At 37.7% G+C, this 20,992-nt stretch overlaps 1 protein-coding gene across 6 annotated transcripts in view; it reads right to left on the reverse strand.

Annotated features, from left to right (window-relative positions):
* Window positions 1–13: 13 nt before the first annotated feature.
* The window catches only part of ZC2HC1A (zinc finger C2HC-type containing 1A), a 33,465-nt gene continuing 12,486 nt past the window's right edge, over window positions 14–20,992 (reverse strand). For 5 of the 6 annotated variants that reach the window (XM_048507372.1, XM_048507370.1, XM_048507369.1 and 2 more), the window contains 8 exons: window positions 20,310–20,386; window positions 19,872–19,988; window positions 18,110–18,251; window positions 15,173–15,321; window positions 13,547–13,622; window positions 12,611–12,719; window positions 6,015–6,125; window positions 14–3,895 (listed from right to left, as the gene is read on the reverse strand). In XM_048507372.1, the coding sequence (XP_048363329.1) occupies window positions 3,721–3,895; window positions 6,015–6,125; window positions 12,611–12,719; window positions 13,547–13,622; window positions 15,173–15,321; window positions 18,110–18,251; window positions 19,872–19,988; window positions 20,310–20,386 (956 nt within the window). In that variant the 3' untranslated portion in view covers window positions 14–3,720. The remainder of the gene's footprint in view (window positions 3,896–6,014; window positions 6,126–12,610; window positions 12,720–13,546; window positions 13,623–15,172; window positions 15,322–18,109; window positions 18,252–19,871; window positions 19,989–20,309; window positions 20,387–20,992) is intronic. The other variant, XM_048507371.1, reaches the window with a different exon arrangement.

Consider the following 20,992-nt stretch of genomic DNA (forward strand, 5'->3'; position numbering starts at 1 on the left):
TAAGACATAAAAATGGAGCTGTACGCCATAATTGCTTTATTTTAACAAAACCTAGATAACATACAATTAGCATTTACAGATTGCTTTTGCAGGAAACATTTACAAAAGTTTAAACATACCTGGAACAAGCTCACATAAGTAATAGAAGTTAGACACTTCCTAGTTAAAAGAAAATTCCAGGATCTGATACATTAAAGAGATAAGTCAGGCAGATGCAATATGGAAGTTGTGTTCTTAAACAGGCATAATATGTTAAAGCATCTGTGGGAACAGAACAAAAATAAAAGGGATCTCTGGTGATTAGTGATATCTTCAAATAGCTGACACCCAAGCAAACTAGAGTCCATACAAAATCTTGATGGATCCCACAAGATCTGTACTCAGAACTTCCTAGTTATGAACCACAAAGTATTAGTCCATTTTATGCAACACAAATCATACAGCAGTCTACCAAAGATCAAGTGCTGTGTTTCCTCCATTAACTTTGAATGGAAAGCAGCTACACATACATTAACCTGACATAAAATATCTGGGCTCTGAGGGGTGAAAGAAAGCCCTCCACATACCACTTTGTATTCTGGGTTACACTTTTCATAACATCGACATTTAATTTCCGTGACTAAAAGGAACATGAAGCAACCCTGAGTAAAATCTTAAGTATACTAAACTCATGTCCTATGAACATCTTTGTTAAAGTTTGATTCAACAACTTGGCAATCACAGTGTTTGTGTATTTAAAAAGGAAAATTAGTTAGTGGCTTGTAATGGAGATGATATTAAAACAGCAACATTTGCTTGTAAACGAGCTCTTACCGGCTAATCAAAAATTCATATGACAGCTTTACGGTTGAGATTTGCAAAAAAAAAAACACCCCATATTAAGGAATATGGAATGAAAGCAGTGCCCATTTCTTTTGAATATCGTGAGAAGCACAAATACGACCCAGGAATTTACATCTCTCGTCAGGTGTAAGCTGAAATCCCAAGAGCACTACTTGTAAGCAGAAAGTACTTTTGTGTGCAAAGAGAAAGGACTGCCATCTTGTCCTATTAAGCTGCCACTCTTATTAGTGGCAACAACCACAGAAGTATCAACATGCTAACCTTCATGGATGGCCATTCATTAATGCTGAGAAGCTATCACAAAAAAGCAGACACCTCCCTGTGCAGGAACAAAGTATGTAGCCATTTGGATCCTTCCTTAACTAATAATAAAGTTATCCAGCAGTGAGCTTTTTATTACAAAAGGCAGCAGCTCTGTCAGATTTAAATAGAGGGGGGAAATTCTGTATCATAGAAACACTGAAATAGTTAATGTTTCCATAACTGACCTTGCAAACTGTGAACACTATGATGAACGAATGCAACGTTTTCTGGTGGTTTGGAGATAAGGCTTCCATTAGCAATCAACCCCCATTTTCATTGTAACACAGTAGAGCTTGCCCATAGGAATTTTAAATTTCTGTCATCTAAGCAAGCGCATAATCATCCCATGTCAAATCTTAAGACCTCAAATTCCAAATTATGCAATAATATTTATTAATAAACTCAATCTTAATAAGCTCAGGTATAGCCAATGCACAACACAATACAGTGAGCACTATGAATTGTGCCACTGATAAAAGTCTACATGAAATATAGTTCTCATCCTCTCAAAATCAGAAATATAAGAATTTATCAGCGTGGATAGTATGCAAAGAACTGGGTCATCATCCACAAATTATATCTGAAAGAGTGTCAGTTATTAAATATATTTATTTTAGAGACACTAGTGACATTAACAATATAGCATTCTGGGTGCAATTTTTATTCAATTCAGAACAGTAGTTGAAATGGCTATTTTTAATCTACAAGTCTGAAGGGCTTCCAGTAAAGTAACTTTACAGCATGTAGTATCTACATAGCAGCCCTTCACAGCAACAGAAAGTATTCTGAATTAAACTTTGCTTAAAAATTCCTGTAAAACAGTAAAATGTCGCATATTTCTGAACTACATTATCTTTATTGCAAATAGATAATATTTGCTCAGGAGTGAATGCTGCTTACTTTACAATATGTATAGGTTAACATACAACCATTGTTTTTTCACATGAGTAAAACTCATTGTTACACACAGAACCCACAAAAGCTCCCATAGAGCTTTTACAATGAAGATCTAGAACATGTGGAAGGACTGTATGAAAAAGAGTTGCAGGATAATGCAAGCAATACAGAACTGTGAGAAATGAACAAAATACTATACATTTGGTCTGTCATTCCCAGAACTGGTTTAAGTTCTATCATATCTAGCACTGTAACACATTGCAATTAAAACTTACCTACTACATACTATAATTTTCTAGAACTAAAACCAGGTCATCATCACAATCGGGGCACTTTTAGAAAAACCTATGAAATCCACAAATACAATTTCATATCAATGAACTGGTTAATTTGAGGGACCTGTCATTTACCAGCAACCACCTCTCTGGAAAGCAGGGGAAGAAAAGAACATTGATCTACTAAATGCATACCAAGTATATTTGCAGTTACTGTTAACCACAGTGTATTTGTAATGGGTTTTCAAAAAAAATTAAGATTACATTAATAATAATACAGTGGCTGACCAAAATGACCCTATGAAAGCTGAAATAATTGGTAACCTTGACAACAGACAGGAGGTAAGAAATTGAAACAAATTATAAAAATCATTTTGAGAATGGCACCATTAAGATTTTCATAACTTGAATTATTAAAAGAAAATATGGATAACGGTTTCGGGCTTCAGTGGACCACTCTACTAATTTGAAGGCAAGTGAATTTTGGCTTGACCAAAACATGCTGTAACCAAAATAGATTTTAAAACTCACCTGTGCTATAACCAGTGCAAACAAGTGTGATTTCTACTACTGCATATTCACACTGTTTAAAATGACAACAGGACTCTCTTTAAGATTTTTTAAAGAAAATAGTTCAGAATACACTGAACAAACTATTTAGCCTATGTTCATGATGGGGGCGGGGGCAAAGGAAGGATCATAATGGGAAAGAAGAACATTATAGAGAAAGGCAGATAGTGAACAAAATGCACTAAATTCTTGCACATATTCAATTCAGTTCCTTGAAGCAGCAGTGGGTTGGTGGATTGGTCTCACAGATGCCTGAAGGAAGGTGAGTTACTCTGAAAACTATAAATGAATCTAAAAGAAAAGTGGTTCATTTTTTAAGAAATGAATTAAGAAAGGAAAAATATTTCAATTATACACAAAGGCTTTTGCATGCAGACCCAGGAAAAATGGAAGTCAGAAGAACAATTGTTAAAATATTTAGAATAAACTACTCCAACAAGTAATGTACTGACAACATTTTAGCATAAGGAATTCTTTATTTAACAGTTTCTTTAGATAAAGTTATTTAGGGCTAGTACTCCATGGGTGTGAAAAGAAAATTATGTATGGGTATAACATGTAACAGGATTACAAAAGAGCTACTACTTCTTAATATTTTTCTCCATTAAAGGAATTTCCACTAGTGTCTCAGGAGTATCTCCTTGAACGGCACAATTTCAGGTACTTATCATTTATATACAGTATATTTAGATCTATTTATATATAAATTAACTCTGCAATGAAAAAGACAAGCTCTTGGAAAATGCTTCAGCATGAGTTCTGGTGAGAAGGTATACATTTCTGTGCAGCCACAGCAATGAAAGAGCTGGGTATCTTTTTGTTTTGAACATGTTCACAAAACCATTCGGCGAACTCCACATTCGCAGCAGAATTTCGCAGATTCAACTGGGTATTTGGCTCCACATTCATGACAGAATTTTGGTAACTGTGCAGGTGAATTTCCCTCACTGCTTTTAGAGCTTCCTCCATTGACAGAAGATGAACAGTCTCCACTTTCGTATCCAGTCCTTCATCAAGCATTAAAAATTCAAAATGAACCATATTACAAGCTTTTTCTAAAAATGTATGAATAGTTTAAAACAGTTAACAATGTAGACTAATTTTTCTTCACAAACTAGGTTTTCAACAACAATTATTCTAAAAATATTTTCTCCTTACATAAACTGAAAACATACAAGGTAACAATAACTAACACACAATGTACACATTAGAGAGTATAAAGCCAACAAACTAAAGTGGGGTTTCCATCTTTTTATCTGTTCTACCAGAAGTGAATATGGTTACAGCCAAATTAGCAGACACTATTCCCAAACCAAACAGGATGAAATTGGGCAGCCCCATCCATGAGGTGGCGCTGGGTCACGACACCACAGCTGCAACACCCCGCTGTCCACAGAGACTTCCTGGCAGCATAGAGTAAAGGCTTCCCTGGCGCTCAGCAGACTCTATGGGGCTTTTCATACTTAAGCCACTGTTTTCAGGCTTAAGTTACCAGCATACAGTGGCAAACAGCCTGGAGGGAGCTGACTAAATTTGGTCCCGCAGGAGGTGCAGGAATGTTGAGGCGTGGGAATGTTGCTGCAGCATCCTGTGCTGCATTCTTGCCGGGGGGGGGGGTGGAGGTGGCCACCACCATACACCAGTGGGAGCACCCCTCTGCTGGAGTAAGTGCCTGGGAGAGGGAATCCACCATAACAACCACCGTGCCGCTCCCAAGAGCAGAGTTAAGCACCCCCCTTTGGAATGGGGCTGCAAGACTTTGCAAGTCACCTGAGAATTAGATTGCAAATGAATATGTAGGAGAAAGGGACATGATGGCGATTACAAAATCAAAGCCAGAAAATACTATCTGACCGCTATATTCACCTAATCAGAATAGGATTCCCATTTCATCAGATAGTGGACCTAGGCAGCTTGTTGTAAAAAGACAACAAATGTTGTTTCTACATTAAAGAGGCAAGATGGGAAAAGGATCCTTCTTCCCCTTCCTGCTTTTCCTTTCACCCTTTTTGGGAAAGGAAGAAATCCTTGTTTATCTAGTGAAGCGCCCTCTCTGTCTATGCAGCCCACACACAGAGACAGGTACATATGTGCCTGATCTAAGATTAATGAAGGCTATAACAAAATGAGTACAGTCCCCCCCAAAACATAGAAATAGGGAAATAAGGTAGGTAAATTGAGATCTTAACTCAAATTGATATTTTGTAGAGGGAAAACTTGGATAATTGTTTTCTTTTAATACAGTGAGTTCTTTCACTCAGCACTTACCTGCAATATCATCCTTTTACCCAGCTCCATTAAGTTCAACCTTATAAATGTCCAAGTTACGAACAACCCAACCCATACTTACAAATGCAGCAGAGACTAGGAAGTCAGCTAGAAGGCAATGCCCAGTTTCCTCCATGTCATTTGGGGAATCGGTCAATTGGTAAGGAGGAACATGGAAACACCTCTTTTCTCTCCATCTACTCTTTGGACTCCCATCGGGTGATGTGCAGGGTATTTCCCAGGAATGTCTGGGACTCCCAATCTGCCCCCTTTTAAATGTTTCCTCCCTCCCCCACCATTAGCTGCTTTTGAAAGAATCCCAAAAGTAGAAAACTTTTGTTTGGACATACGAGTTAAATAAATCTGTGCCTCCTTCTCTTTTCCCAAAGGGTGATATTAAGATGTTTTCAGTTTGTAACTAAACATATTTCCTGTAAGCAAGCCAGCACTAGAATTCAAGGACCATATTTTTAAAAATCTTACTCAACTTTTTTCTTTATCTTGTATAATTACTGCAGTCTATTATAACAGTATGTTTTTTCTGTTTCCCATTATAAGTATGCAGCATTTTAGCTGCATTATGGTTAAACAGGCTTCTCTAGGCTAGTGTGGGAACCTAAGCAAAGTAAAACCACAATCTATAGCATGGCATTTACATGGAAATATGTTCTAAGTTCCAAACATCCACTTTGCAAACAAACTTTTGAAACACAACCTGTTCAAAGCAGGGGAATTCCTGTACCCTGCCAAACATTGCAGAAATTTGTCAAACTCCACCCTAATCATCCAGTTTAAACATTCATATTTCCCCCAAACCCAGCAACTTTTTAAAATGGAATTATAAATATAGTTATCCACCTGTTATAGTTGCTTTCAGTACCATAGGCTTTTCTCTTGTTTGCCATCATGCCCATGCCAGTGTTCCGTGCCATACCAGTAGGTACTCCTGTCCGTGATTTCATGGAGCCTCTACAAAATAGTATTAATTTACTAAATTAGAAGGAACAAATGCAAACCAAAAAAGATTAGCAGGAGGCATATTGTTTCCTCCTCTTCAGCCAAACCCTTTTCTAGTGTCCTCCTCTCTTTCCCACTCAACAGCCAAACTACAGCCAAACTACTCAACAGCTAAACTACCCTTTGTCTTCAAGTTGCCTTCTCCTACTTCCCAGAATTTCTGCCTAAGCAGACTATGGCCCAGTTATGTAGTCACCCACTTGCATGGTAGGGAACCCTTATGGATTTGTGGTGTAGTCCTCAATTTCTGCTCTATCCCCCTCCAAAGTTATTTTATCTCTCCCTCAGACTCGCAAACCCCATATTCTCTCCCCTTACTCTGCCTCATTTTCTCATCAGCCATTCACCTATCTTCTCTTTAACTGCCTCTCAACTTTAGCTATATTTGCTTATTTCATTTTTACCCCATCTTTCTAACTGCTATACCATGCTGGTTTTTACAAGGTGGCTGCTGTTGAACAGTAGCAAGCATCCAGACCTAGTTCAGTCATGCAACTTAGAAATTGTTATCAGGAGTAGGTTTGCCAACCTCTAGCTGAAGATCTCCCAAAATTCCAACTGAAATCCAGACAACAGAGATCTGCCCCTCTCAAGAAAATGACTGCTTTAGAAGGTGGACTCCATTACATTCTATTCTGCTGTGGTCTCGCTCCTCCTCAAACGCTAGTCAGGTCTGAACCAAATGAATCATCCCTCTAAGGCCAAAATAGGACTGGAAATGACCCTGCCTCCTTCCCCTGCCTTTTATTCACAGAAACCCAGCCTGGAATACTGTAGCTGTCCAGCAACAACCACAGAGGGAATTCATTGCTTAAAGTTACAGGTGCCCCTTTTATAATTTTGTGGGGGGGGAGGGTTAACCCCATAATGTTATCGCTGTTTTAAAGGTTTTTAATACTTTATTTATACTTATATTTCTATGTTGTACACTGCCCAGAGCCCCTTGGGGATGGGGCGGTATAAAAGTTTAAACAATAAATAAATAAATAAATAAATAAAATTTTGGTTTTTTTAAAGATTTCACATTTTTCTGGAAATCTAGAGCCCTTTTCAGGTTTCCAGTAAGATCTGTCTTGCTCATTCACAGTTCCAAACACTTGATTTAAGTATATTCAGATATGGCTGACCATTATTACTGTATAGATCAGGGGTAGGGAACCTTTAACACTCAAAGAGCCATTTGGATCCGTTTTCCATGGGAAAAGAAAACACTTGAGCCGCAAATAATTTTTGACATTTAAAATAATGATAACACTGTATATATTGGGGGTTTTTTTACCTTTTACTCTGCTCATTCTGAGAAGCGCATGGATGTGTCCGCCCTGCTGCCTGCAGGGCGGGCAAGGATGGGGCCAGCGGTTCGGCCTCGCCGGCCGCCGGGAAAGCGCCCGCCCCGCTCCAATGGGGCAGGCGAGAGGGGAAGCCCACCGTGGCCCAGCAGGCTGCGGGCAGTTGGTGCACCTGCCCTGCTGCCTGCAGGGCGGGCAAGGATTGGGCCAGTGGTTCGGCTCATGGAGCCGCAGTGCAAGGGCAGAAGAGCCGCATGTGGCTCTCGAGCCGCAGGTTCCCTACCCTTGGTATAGATGATTCAAATGAAACAATCCAAAGGCTGTGTTCCAGTCCAGTTTCTGCATACAGAACCTATGGTGTGTGTGCAGTGAGATTATTTTTGGACCCCGCCCGCCCAAAAGAAAACACTGAAAAAACTCCATAATGGTATTCAGGAATCCCCAGAATTTTTGGTCCTAGTATACCCAAATCTGACATTGAGATTACTTGTCCATTTAATTCTTGGCAGTGGATCCCTGACAGGGTGGACAGGAGGATATTGATTCTGCAGTATTATCCCAAGATAAAATTATTTGTAATGACAGATGATTGCTGTCAGTCCTTACACCAATGAAACAAAAAGGGCTAACCCTGCTCAATACTGCCCTTTATGGGCTGACTTCGTGGTTAGGAGACAAAAGTCTGATATCTGCTGAGGTGGATATGCTTCTGAGGCCAAGTTTCTTGAAGGAAAACAATATCAAATTCTTGATAAATCTGATCAGATCATAATCAGTCACCTTTTCTGGGCCACCCTGCAATATTCCATGATAGCATTTTCAGTACTGAGGTTGGGACATTCTATTATATTCAATTTATCTAAAGTTCTCTTGCAGTCCAGAAAGATACAGTCATTGGTTCTTTTTTCTACAACCTGTGTAAGATCAAAATTGGGTGTTGTTGATACTATAAGAGATGGGTATGATCATGAAATTGGGAAAATACTGATTGTTAGAGACTGAAGATTCTGTTGTAGGTCTCTCATGTTATTTGAAGTTTTGGATAAAATGAGTTTTTCTGCTAATCAGCAGCAACAATTCAGTTTTGTCATCAAAGAAGGAATCATATTCCTCTGGCCATTCAAGTTTTCAATAGTAAAGAGGAAGCCCAACTGCTCTTCGGGATACCAGTATGGATCAAGGCATTTAACAATAACATTGAAAGCATACAACTGTCTTTTCTGAGAAAAACTGTGGGGGTTCCTACATGCATACGATATGCCATGTTGTGAATGGAAATGGGCCAGCATCTTTTAAAGACCAAAGCACAAATACAAATGGTCAAATACTGACTGTATCTTCACTATTAATTCACTTCATTCAGCTTAGCCTTTTGTTTACTCCAAGATACAACCCATTTCCAATGAACCAAGATACGACCCAATTCCAATGGACCAAGTTGATTGTTAAGAAGATAAAGTTCATCGGTATTGATATTGAATCGCTGTACATATTGGAGGAAAACCAAACCTAAGGCACGACTAAGAGATGTTTGCTGGATATAGTAGAATTACAGAAGCTAGAATCACTGGCATCAGGCATACTGTCCCCTGGTTGCTGGGCATTTTGCCATCAGCAGCCTTAATAATTTCATTTCCTCACAATAGTGACATGCTTTTTCATTAGCCAGAACAAACATATTACCTTCTGCTCTCCTCAAGGGAAGATTTAACAAAATCCCACTTAAAGACAGCCTCTATCCTTGTTCCTTGAAGGAGATAGAAGCTATTCAGCAGATGCTTTTGCACTGATGCTTTTATGCAAACATTTGGAAAACTAATTCATACTCTGATACTCACATAGCACTTCATCTGATGAGAGAATTGTGATCTATCTACTAGCCGATTGTAACCCAATTGTTGCTAATATAATAACTAAATGTCTTGCCTTAGCTATAAGATTAAGAAAACAGTGTTAATTAAGCTGAATTTAAATTTTTGTATTTAACTTTTTTATGCCAATAAAGGTAATGGTTATGATACCCAAATCTGATTTTTTTCTGCATACCCTACCCTGAACAAAGATGCTTATATGTTGTTTTTTCTTCAAATGAAGTGTTACATCTGGGATAAACTGGTCCTCCAAAAACAGCCTTACCAGCTGATGCAGTGACACTATACAGACTAGCAAGGGTGGAATTCTGCTTGCAAAATCCACCTATCAAGACAGAGAGTTATTGCTTGCAATTCTGAACAGGGAAGAGGACATGAGTGTAAATGCATGTGGGCTGCTCTTGAAGCACAAATTAGAAAACAACTTTCTTTTTCAATGGTACTGCTTGCATACATAAAGTAATATATACTCATAAACTGTAGCCTTCTCTAAAACAGAAAGTATCACACTCATTTTCAATAACACAAGCAACCTTTTAGTACCATCTCTGGCAAAATACTCCAGGTAAGATAGCCCAAAACTTTCATCCATGTTTTCAAACAGCAATTCTGTGTGATACACCTCTGAAGATGCCAGCCACTGATGCAGGCAAAACGTTAGGAACAAGATCTACCAGACCAGAGCCAAACAGCCCAGAAAGCCCAAAACAACCAAACTTTTTAAAGTCACAGAGGCTAGCTAATTGGTTCCTGTGTAAAGTTAAACATTGCCACCTAGCGGGCAAACTGAAAGATATTCTAACTTAAAAAATACTATTTTAGCAGTTAATTCTGACTACCCATAGCAAGATTTTCCAATTGACATGGAGAACTAACAGAGCCATAGCAATATTTTGAATATTTTTAATTTTTATTCAAATACCAAAGGAACTCAGACCTGCTTAACTTCAAAAAGGATGCTACATTGTACCCTCTAACTACCCTGGGACGAAATCAATAGCTGTTAGACTTTTGAGAAGCATGAGATGATGTATTTTTATCACTCTCCTATACAACATCACCAGAAAAAAATCTATTCTGGATCTCAATCCACTGGAATTGCACAAAATGAAAGGGATGGCTGTCTGTCATTTGTACCACTTTTATGAAGCGCTAGGCTAGTGGACAGTAACATTTGAGAAGCAACAACTACAAATAATAATTGTGATTCCTACGTTTAGACCACCGTCATAAGTATTATTATTTAAAACTTCTAGTGAAACATTTGTGCTAATTAAAGCCCCACTGAAAGACACAGACAAAAACAGACGGTTAAAACCTTTACTAAATAAAACTCAGTGGTGGATATGCAAGCACACAAGATGAATAGCTGTCTAACAAAAGCCACAAGACTAAATATGAATATGCTATGAATGTATGAATGAAAACTACCTGAAGAGAAAAATCAAGAAGTTGACCTATAACTGTCATGTTTCAAGAGGTCATCTTCGCATTTAAACTGATGCACTTTGTACCCGCACAGTTTTGATTTCAAAAGTTTTAGACGTGGGGAACGCAACATAAGGCACAGTAGGGTTCTGGTTGTCCAGCCTAGCTCTGGTTGTCTGGTCCCTTTAACAGAAGCTTAATTGGATATTATTTATTTCCATGCCACTATGAAAAGGTTCAACTGCCCATCTACACACATTAAGCAGGACATTTTTTCTCCTCATTGTTGGCAACTCTAGGCAAAACTCACTGTAACTAATGAGACAGTCAAAATAAAGAAACAACAACCCCAAACTCTTTTTAACTGGCAAAAAATACTCTTCAGAACTTGTCCCCTTGATAAAATGGGTCTAGGTATATAAGATATTGTCAACTACATCTCTATCTTAAGATTTCCACATCCGCTTTGAAATTAACAGAGCTAGTGAAATTGCCAACAATTGTTCAGTCCCGTCAACAAAGGCTTAATGGGAAACTTTTCACAGCATACAGGTAAGTAACATTACCTGGTAATCAACATCCTATTAAGCTCTGTTAGTGTGAGTTTGTCTCCAGGCAACCCTAACGGCAACTGTGGTATAGTGGTTAGTGTTGGGCTAGAGGACAGTGTTTGGGAGATCAGGGGCTAAAACCCCTCATGATGAAATGCATTACATGGCTTAGGGTCAGACCTTCCCTCTCAGGCTATCCTACCTGACAGGGGTTGAAGTGAGTATAAAGCGAAGGAAAGAAGAATGCTGCTTAGGCTTTCTTGGAGGAAAGGTAGGATAAAAATTTACTATAATAGAAAAACATAACCCAGATTATAGAAAGCCACGAGCAGAAAGCAACAGTATTCAACAAGATGCAGAGGCTTGAAGATATGACTTGAAGAATGGCTCAAGCAACCAAACACTTCCCCAAATGGCATGAAATCCTTCCACCCCACAATGTAATACAAGGCATCTGTAGTTAAAAATCATGAATGCTGCCTATGCTACACAAGAATTACTGTCTACAAAGTGTTATGAATTCCTCATGAGAATTTTAAGAATATTGGTAAAATTGCCGTATTTGAAGAAAAGAGTTTGAGTTTTATTCTCGGTATAAGCCTTCATTGGTTTTAAAGGTGCCAAAGGACTCAAGTTTTTTTTCTGCTGCTTTAGACCATCATGGCTGCCCACCTGAATCTACAGTATTTAAAGTTTACTTAAGATGTCAATATTGCTCATCCATGGAAAAAAGCTATTTTATGACAAAAAGTGGCAATCCTGACAACAGATCACCACCTTCTCAGCCTCACCTAAACCCTGACCTTCCCAGTTTTTCAAGAACTGAATCAAATACTTATATGGGCATATACACAATGTGCCTTTTATTGTAATGTTTTTATAAGAATGCTTCTCTTGACTATCATCAAGATGGCAAAGGAAACTCTATTCAATCAGAAGCTATAGAAAAGTTTTAGAATAGACCTAGGTCAGGTCTGGCAACATTTAAATCCAATAGTATATTCCCTCTCACTAGCTTTAATCTGAATCAAGTCCAACAGCTCTATTTCCACCAGTTCACCCTTCTGACAGCAGAACACCCACAAGTAGTTCCTCAGGGTCCCCTATGCCCCAGCATTTCGTGGAGATAAAATAGATAAGAAGTTTCATTACACTGATGGAAAATTTAGATAAGATGTGTTTAGCCTACTATAATTAAGGAAGCAATTATTTTATACAGTCAAAATGAGACAAATGAAGCGCATCTGTTAATTACCTTACAATTCACTCACCATACACAGAATTAATTGTGCACCTACCCTATCTGTGAGTTTGTTGTCCTCACTGAGTTTTTATGAGGTAGAGGTGAGCTCTGGATTTTGCTTCCCACAGGCCCACTGGTTGGCAACATTTTGTTTGCAGGTGTACCTTTTGATGCAAGAATGAGAATATTTTTTGTTGCAAGTTTTTAAAAAAACTTTCTTCACAGATGACCAACTGAGGTTTAAACAAATGGAGCACCAAGTCGTGCACTGGGAATGTTCATGAAGTAAACTTGGAACCCCCCTGAAATAGTCTCTTATGCTCAGAATCACCTAGAATGTCCAATGGCTGACTGGGAATTTAAACCTTGGTTTCCTCTCACCTAAGCCTCACATGCTAGCTGCTGAGCCATGTTGGTTCTTATTCTGGAAACTTCCATACTACAAATGAAATTTCGTAGCTTTGCAAGTCAATAATTGACACATTTAAGTTAGACTTGCAAAATTTTAAATCTATCTATTCACACTTCTGCTCCCATAGCTTCTGTTTTTTTCTTCCTTACCACTGTGACATCTTTTCCTATTACACAAACAGCAACAGGGGAGATCCCTGCTTTATTCTGTATTGTTAAACAACAAAGAGAAATAGCCACAGTGGGTTGCACACAGGGAGGCCCAAAAGGCAGAGTATAGCTGCAATAACACAAATCTTCTTCCTAGTCTGATACTTACTTTGAAATGACTAATACTTAAAAAGAATACAGCTGTTTCCTCCACCTCTTGGTAAGCAACTACACTCATCTCACAAAGGGTCCTAACTGAATTTGTTGAACCTTGCAATTGTACAGAAATGATATAAAACCCTGAATTTACCAGGATGTCATAAGAGTGTTTGAACAATCATAGGTCTTATGAACACTGCCCACTGTCAGTATTCATGCATTCCTCTTAGGTAAAATCAAATCATAATTGTGATAATTTTATCAATATTACTTGGCTGTGGCAAACGCGATGAGGCTGGCGATGTTGTTCCCGTGGAAGGTATCTTCTTTACAGATGGCGACTTGTACTAAAATAAACATAAAACCAAATAAAATAACTTTTTAAATGCTTAGACTCAAATCAGAAAGGACACTAACTGGATGATGCATTTGGCTCTTCTGAGACTGGAACTGCAAACAAAATGTTCAAGTGAGATTAAAAGTGGAATCCATGGGGTGGGGGAGAAGTATCATGGATGGGGTTTGAGGGCATGCCAATTTATGTGCCCCTTAAGTGGGCATGAGTGGGGACATTCTGGGGCCATTCATGGGAGTGGAGTTGATTTTGGTCAGCTTCCACAGAGCTTTCAGCCCAGGAAAATCCCATATGCCTGCCAGTGACCTATGCCATAAAAAAGCAGGTGTAACCACTGAAAAAGAGGGATGAAGTGGGGGGAATGGGAATTTCTGCATTTTTGCTTCTTTTCTATACCTCATTCCAAACTGGGCCACAGATTATATGGTTATTACATCTGTAAAATGGAACAAGAGATGGATAGGGAAGGGGAGGGAGATTTCATTGCAAGTCTGAAGGATGTCTCAACTTTGCAGAAAAATCTGAAATCTGCAAGAAAAATACATCACGGGATTAAAATTCCTCAAAAGAATGGAGACAACACCTGTAGCTTTAATTAAAGAATGCAGACTAAGCTCTCAGTGGCCATGTTGGGGGTTGCTAGGCAACCACAACAATATTGTGACCTACTATAAAAGAGGTTTCACGCCCAGCGGCAGCTAAAAGTAGGTTGGTCAGTGGATGACAAGGAAGCAGGAAAAGGGGATAGGGGGCTGATGGAGGAAGAAAAATAATGAGGAGATTCATGGGAAAATGAGATGACCCCTGCAATTCTTGCTTTTCCCTGCTTAGAGAAAATTATTCCCCAGCAATTCCCCAGTGCTGATTAAGATTCTGTACTTGCTTTAGGAGCACCAATAGTTTCTCTTCGTAAACACTAACCTACACACTGATCTTCTTTTTTAATTGGAGAAAAGCTTGCCAGATTAGAATCAGTGCTGGAAACTGTCTGAATCATATGAGCAAGCAGATCAATCAGTACACACATCCCTTTTCACAAGGGATGTGTGCACCCATAACTATGGGATTGGTCTTGAATACAAAGAACATGGGTGGATATTCTGGCTGAGTAAAGACTTCGTTACTGTTTCAGGGAACAATCCTAAGCAGGTCTACTGAAAAGTAAATGCCAAGTGGAAATGCAGGAAATAACAATGCTCCAAGAAAAGCAGTAGTCTTCTTTGACTGTTACTAGTATTTCATCATTTAACACTTTTTAAACTTCTCCATTGAAAATGGCCAGTTTTAATACAATAGACATTAAAAGAAATTTAATCCTGTTTTCCTTTCAAAGCTTTTAAATAAAACAATGATACATTCAAAACCCATAAAACTGCTGTTTGTCTTTCTGCATTCTATTTTTATTTTTGCTTTTTCGATGTCTTGAGAAACATACTGGTAACTAAATTTACTCGGCTTCAAGGAGGTTTCTGATTTCAAAACCTGCCATTGACAAATGACTAGGAAAAAAACGCGCAGGTTTGGAATGATAGCATAATTTACCTGAGATCTAGTAGGAGCCTTCCCTTTAGCATCAGTAACCACTTTCCCTTTATTAGAAATGCGTGCTGCCTGTTCCTTGCAGAAATTTATGTGCCGATCAGCTGCACTTTCATTAAATCGTCTCTGGCAATATGGGCACTGGATGTAATCTAAATTAAACAACAATCAATGAAATGCAACAATAAATAAATAAATGTGTATTGAACTCTGACTTTTGGTCTAGACTAGTTCCATTGGAACAGTTTACAATAAAAACTACATAAAACAATATACATACTAAAGCCACTGGCAATAAGATACCCTGAACCTACATGGCAGTAGTGAAGAGTTTGGCAGAGTTTGTTGAAGAGAGTCCCAAAGGATGGGAGCTACAATGAAAAATATTTGTCCTCTACAGTAGTCAGCTTACTTCATGATGGCTAAGGAGTCTGGAAAACTGCTTCTGAAAATGATGCAATCACACATGTATCCTAGAAGTAAACCTGCCTCCAGGTTTAAAGGTAAAGAGTCAGCACTTGAACAGAGTCAACTAATGAAATGATTGAGGCAATATGATCTTAGCAGATATTATAGAACAGTGGCCAGATGAGCATAACTGGTTTCTGAACCTATGCTACCTTTTGAAGGTTTTCTGGTGGAGGGTTGGAAAGTTTTTTTGTCTTTTTTTAGTCTCAGTACAGCTGGAAGACCTTCCTGGAAATGGCATGGTAGTTTGGCTTAAAAATTGATTTTTGGATTAAAACCATATTTTTGACCAATATGAGGTTATTAACAGTGGATGGGGAAGGCAAAAGGTTTGGTTGGCGTGCTTACTTTCAAAAAGACAAAAACAAAGCTATTAAACAATTTACATACCATACAATAAGAGCAGCATTATTAAAAACTTGGAAAAAATACAACTTTAAATTACACTCAGATATTCTCATGAAATTCTATTAAGTAGGCACAGCCCAAGTAAGAACTGGCTGCGATATTTGGATATAGTTACTAAGGAGGAAATTGAAGGAAAACTTTAAAAAAATTGAAGACTCAAGAAGAAATAAATCAGATCAGTTGGAATATTAATTGGTGGTTTTATCGCCAATGAAAAGGTCGTTGTGACTCTGATAAAAATAAGTTTTAAGAAACTAAAGTATTCTTGAAGAAAAATTATTGAAACAAAAGGACCATTAGATTAAAAAGATGTATGACTTATGTTTAACTTTAGAGGTTGAAGATGAGTATATTAAAGAATATATGATAAATTGAGCTAGGAATGTGGGTCATAATATCAATTTGGAAACTTGGAAAAACTTATGGAGTAAAGACCTGAAATACTTGAAGAGCTTTTATATAAGAGAAAATCACTATAAGATGATTTTTCATTGGTATTATACCTCTCAGAAGATTGCAAAATAAATAAATCTCAAGGGCTTTGCCAGAAATGTGGAAAACAATGGGGTACTTTTTTCTATCAATGGTAGAACTATGTTATTTTGAGAAACCATGCATAAAGAAATATTGATAATACTAAATTTGAGAATTGAGAAAAAAACTGAGCTGTCTCTAGTCTAGTAGGAATTGTTGATTAAAAATATAGATAATGATAAAGCTACGCTGTTTAGATATTTGTCAATGACAGCTAGGATACTCTGGGCTAAATACTGGAGAGTCGAGAAAACTCTGTCAATAACAGAATGGCAACGTAAGGTTATAAATATTGTTAGAACAGCCAAGCTTTCAAGTTACATAGATTATGAATTGGACTCTGATTTTAGGGAGGAATGGAAAAACTTATATAACTTGTATAATGGATAACTTATATAAAAGAAAAATGTGAATATAACCATGTAACTATATGTGGCGTATAATATTCATTTTTTAAATTATTTTTTATTGTTTTTTTAATATTATTATTATTACTATTTATCTTCTCTTTATTTTTCTGTCTATTTTTACTGCTATCATTTATTTTTCTTTTTTTGTTTATTTATTTAATTGTTTGTCTTTACATGTGTTTATTTTTTAACTATGCAATAGCTGGAAGTGCCTTTAGTTATAATGTAAATATTAGATTGAAATTTCTCTATTTGTTTACGCACTGTATTTTGTGAATGTCAAAATAAAAACTTACTGCCAAAAAAGAAAGAAAAAAAGAAAGTAGCACAGCACTAATGCCTCCCCTCCAAGCACAGGAAGTCTTATTCTGGAGTTCTTTTGGGCTCTGGCATTTCAGAAAGCATCGAATAGACAGAAAGATTAGTCTCATAGCCATAAGGATTAAAAAATGAAAGCCAATTCTTCTTCTTCTTCTTCTTATTATTTATTTAATTTGTATACCGCCCGATCCCCGAAGGGCTCAGAAGCTCTGATTGATATTATGATTGATATGATTGATATGATTGATATTATGATTGATATCTTCTGATTGATATCAGAAGCTCATAATTGATATTATGGCACTGAATTCTACATCTTACATTACATTCTACACTTGATCTGTCTGTCTGTAAAGTTCCGTTAAGTCATAGTCAATTTATGGCAATCCAGTTGGGTTTTCAAAACAAAAGACTAATTAAGGTGGTCTGCCATTGCCTTCCTCTACATAATGATCCAGCTGTTCTTTTGTGATCTCCCATCCATGTACTAAACAGGGCTGAACCTGCTTAGCTTCTGAGATCTGACAAGGTTGGGCTAGCCTGGGCCATCATCTACAGTTCTACTAACCCACTATATACACAGCACTTTAGATGGCATCAGCTGCTAATAAAATAGTTTAGAATTTTAAATGAAGTCTTGGACGCATGTTATTCTAGTCATACTCAGACCAGACTTGTGAGATTGGAAATAGTGGATATGTCAAGATATTATCAAAGAAATACTGTTTGGCTAACTAGATTTTGTAGCTACTTACAAAACAGTTTTTCTCTTTTTCGCCAAGCTTCTCACATTATTTACCTGGATCATAAGAAGGTGGTGGTGGAGGTGGCAGCTTCCCGCCTTCTTTAAGAACCTGGTCAAGTCCTTTGGCTGCTCTTATCGCTGCTATGAGCTGCTCATGTTTTCGTCTCCAGTTTGATGGCTTCTTTGGTGGATCTGGCTAAGAAGCCAATAAGGGAAAACACACACATTTGATACAAATGCATTTCTCAGCTCTGTAACAAATTCTACACTAGAACCATTAAACATAAATTTATGTCTGCACTGTAAAGCGTGTTTGCCCTCAGAAATACTAAAAAAACCTACACTTAATATGAATGCTCGAACACCTGTTCATAGCAATCAGACAGCCATTTTATCCATAGGCTATTTGACTGTTTGCAGTCTGTTTCAGTCGGTATTGTCGAAGGCTGTCACGGCCAGAATGACTGGAGTGTTATGTGGTTTCTGGGCTGTATGGCTGTGTTCAAGGAACATGAGACGAACTGCAGACTAATTCAGCTGGAAAAATCAGGAATAGCAGAAAACGTGATAAGCCAAGCTGGGCACAGAATATCATTTGAAAACACAGAAACTCTGGATCACTCTGACAACTACTACATCAGACTACACAGAGAAGCCATTGAAATCCACAAGCACATGGACAATTTCAAAAGAAAGGAAGAATCATTAAAATGAACAAAATTTGGCTATTTGGCAAAACACCAGAATCAAGACAGTGATTAATGAACACCATTCAGACACAGGATTTCTCCAGGCAGTAAGCAATCAAAGGGATCAAAAGGTCAGGCTACTCTCTTCATGGTTATTCACATGCTAAAATAGGTGGATCCCTCTCAACACATGCAAATCATCTTGCTAATTGCACCCTTTACACTTGCTAAAACAGGCAAATGGTTCTTTCTCCCACCGTGGACATTCCACAGGTATATATACTCCACCTGCTTTACCACCATCAGATCCTATGAAGATGCCAGCCACAGATGCAGGTGAAATGTCAGGAGAAAATGCTACTAGAACACAGCCATAAACTTGGAAACCACCCAACACTCCACTGTTTCAGTCTATTTGCAGGTACAATATACTTATTTATTTAATCACGTTATTTATAGTCCAACTTACTCACTGGGATGAAGGCAGAATACAGAGTGAGTCATTACAATCAATAAGGTGGGAAATTCAATAAACTGAAATCTTCAATATCATTAGAAATGACTTCAGTTTAAGCCAAGTTCTATTGTGTTTTGTAAACCTTCTCTTGCAATCTTCTGAGAAGCAACATGACTTAGAATCAAACATATTTTTTCTCTTTGCCATATTTCAGAAGTTTCCTGGCCACAGAATATGGATTCAACCGTAAATATAAAAATATTAAATATCCACACTAATATGTGGTGCAACAGAAGTTGGCTGCAACTATTTTAGGAAAAAAGGCCATTCAGGATGTGTTTCTGTAAAGCCTTGTGTCATACAAACAGTAGTACTTAAATTTAAGTATAACATAATGATTCTAACAGTGTCATACTGAAAAAGAAGTAAGGCTCATGGAAATCAATGAGAATTACTCTGGCATAAAAATGCTTATCAGGCTAGCTAATTTTTTACTCATATATTTTGAGTATTACAAAAACAACACTTTTTGTCAGTGAGTAAATTGGTTCAAGATATATTTGGCGACTGATTACACGAATAAGCTTTCACCAAAGCCATAACATGCATGTAACTCAACTGCATTATCCATGGCTTCAAGAAAATGTCATATTGCTGCTCCTGTACCTACCTGTGGTTTCAGAGGTTTTACTGTGGCAATATCTGTTCCTTCTGCTCTCTGTCTGCTGGAGTCAAATGCTTTTCTTTTCTTAACAGCATTTTTTTGGCAAATTGGTGCATGTTTTTTCTATCAGAGAGGTAAAAAAAGAAATGCAAATTCAGATTTAGAATGCTATCCTCTTCTTCCCTCACAATCAAATTACCAGCTATTCATATCACGAAAAATAGACAAGGCAATATATATATATATATATAACTAAATATATATATATATTTGTTCACTTTATTCTGAATAGGCCAGTCTAAAAACATTCAGAATAAAAAAAAATCAGCATTTGAGTGCATGACTACACAGAGTTCAAGAAATTGGAAATAACTTAGTATTTAACAATGTTCATTTTAAAAACACATGAATGTCATTGATTGAAGTCAATCAATTTCTACTCACTAGTGCATTTGGGAAAAATGTCCTTCCACAGATCTTGCACGGTAACAAATGTTCAGTTTGCACTGTACTGCCATTGCCTTAAAAGAGACAGATTCAAAATTATCTCACAGATTAGGGCACTCTCATACATCAATGGGTTCGTCCGTATTCAGGCGCCACAGAGCTGTATGCCACTTGCCCACCTGTGTGTTTGCCCTCTCTGCCAGTCAATCTGGCCCCTTACACCAGTGGGATGGGCACCCACATTGGTGCAAGCCTGCGCCGCTTCCAAAACCCCACCCTCCCCATTGGATTGTAAGGAAATGAAGAAAGCAAAATGAACCCAAAGAAGACATAAATCATCCTAGCCCTGGAGAAAGAAGACTCTCACATGGGAATGGGTGAGGAAGAAATTCTAACTCAAGAAGGTAGTCCTCCTGAGATCAAGCCACTATAGTTAATCTCCTGTAATCCAGACTACTGCTGCATGTCACTAATAGAAGAATTTTCTAGTTAAACTGAAACAGAGTTTTATGAAAAAGGTTAAATGAGGCTTCAAGATACAATAAGTAGATTGGACACATCCTTCAACTAACTAAACAGATAATGGCCTGAGGACAGGTTTAATTACACTGCTGGAAGATAAACTTCCTAGTACCATTCTGTATGATCAATGGACCACGTTAGCAAGGGTATGTATTTGG

Source organism: Sphaerodactylus townsendi, linkage group LG09, assembly GCF_021028975.2.
Source record: "Sphaerodactylus townsendi isolate TG3544 linkage group LG09, MPM_Stown_v2.3, whole genome shotgun sequence".
Lineage (NCBI taxonomy): Eukaryota > Metazoa > Chordata > Lepidosauria > Squamata > Sphaerodactylidae > Sphaerodactylus > Sphaerodactylus townsendi.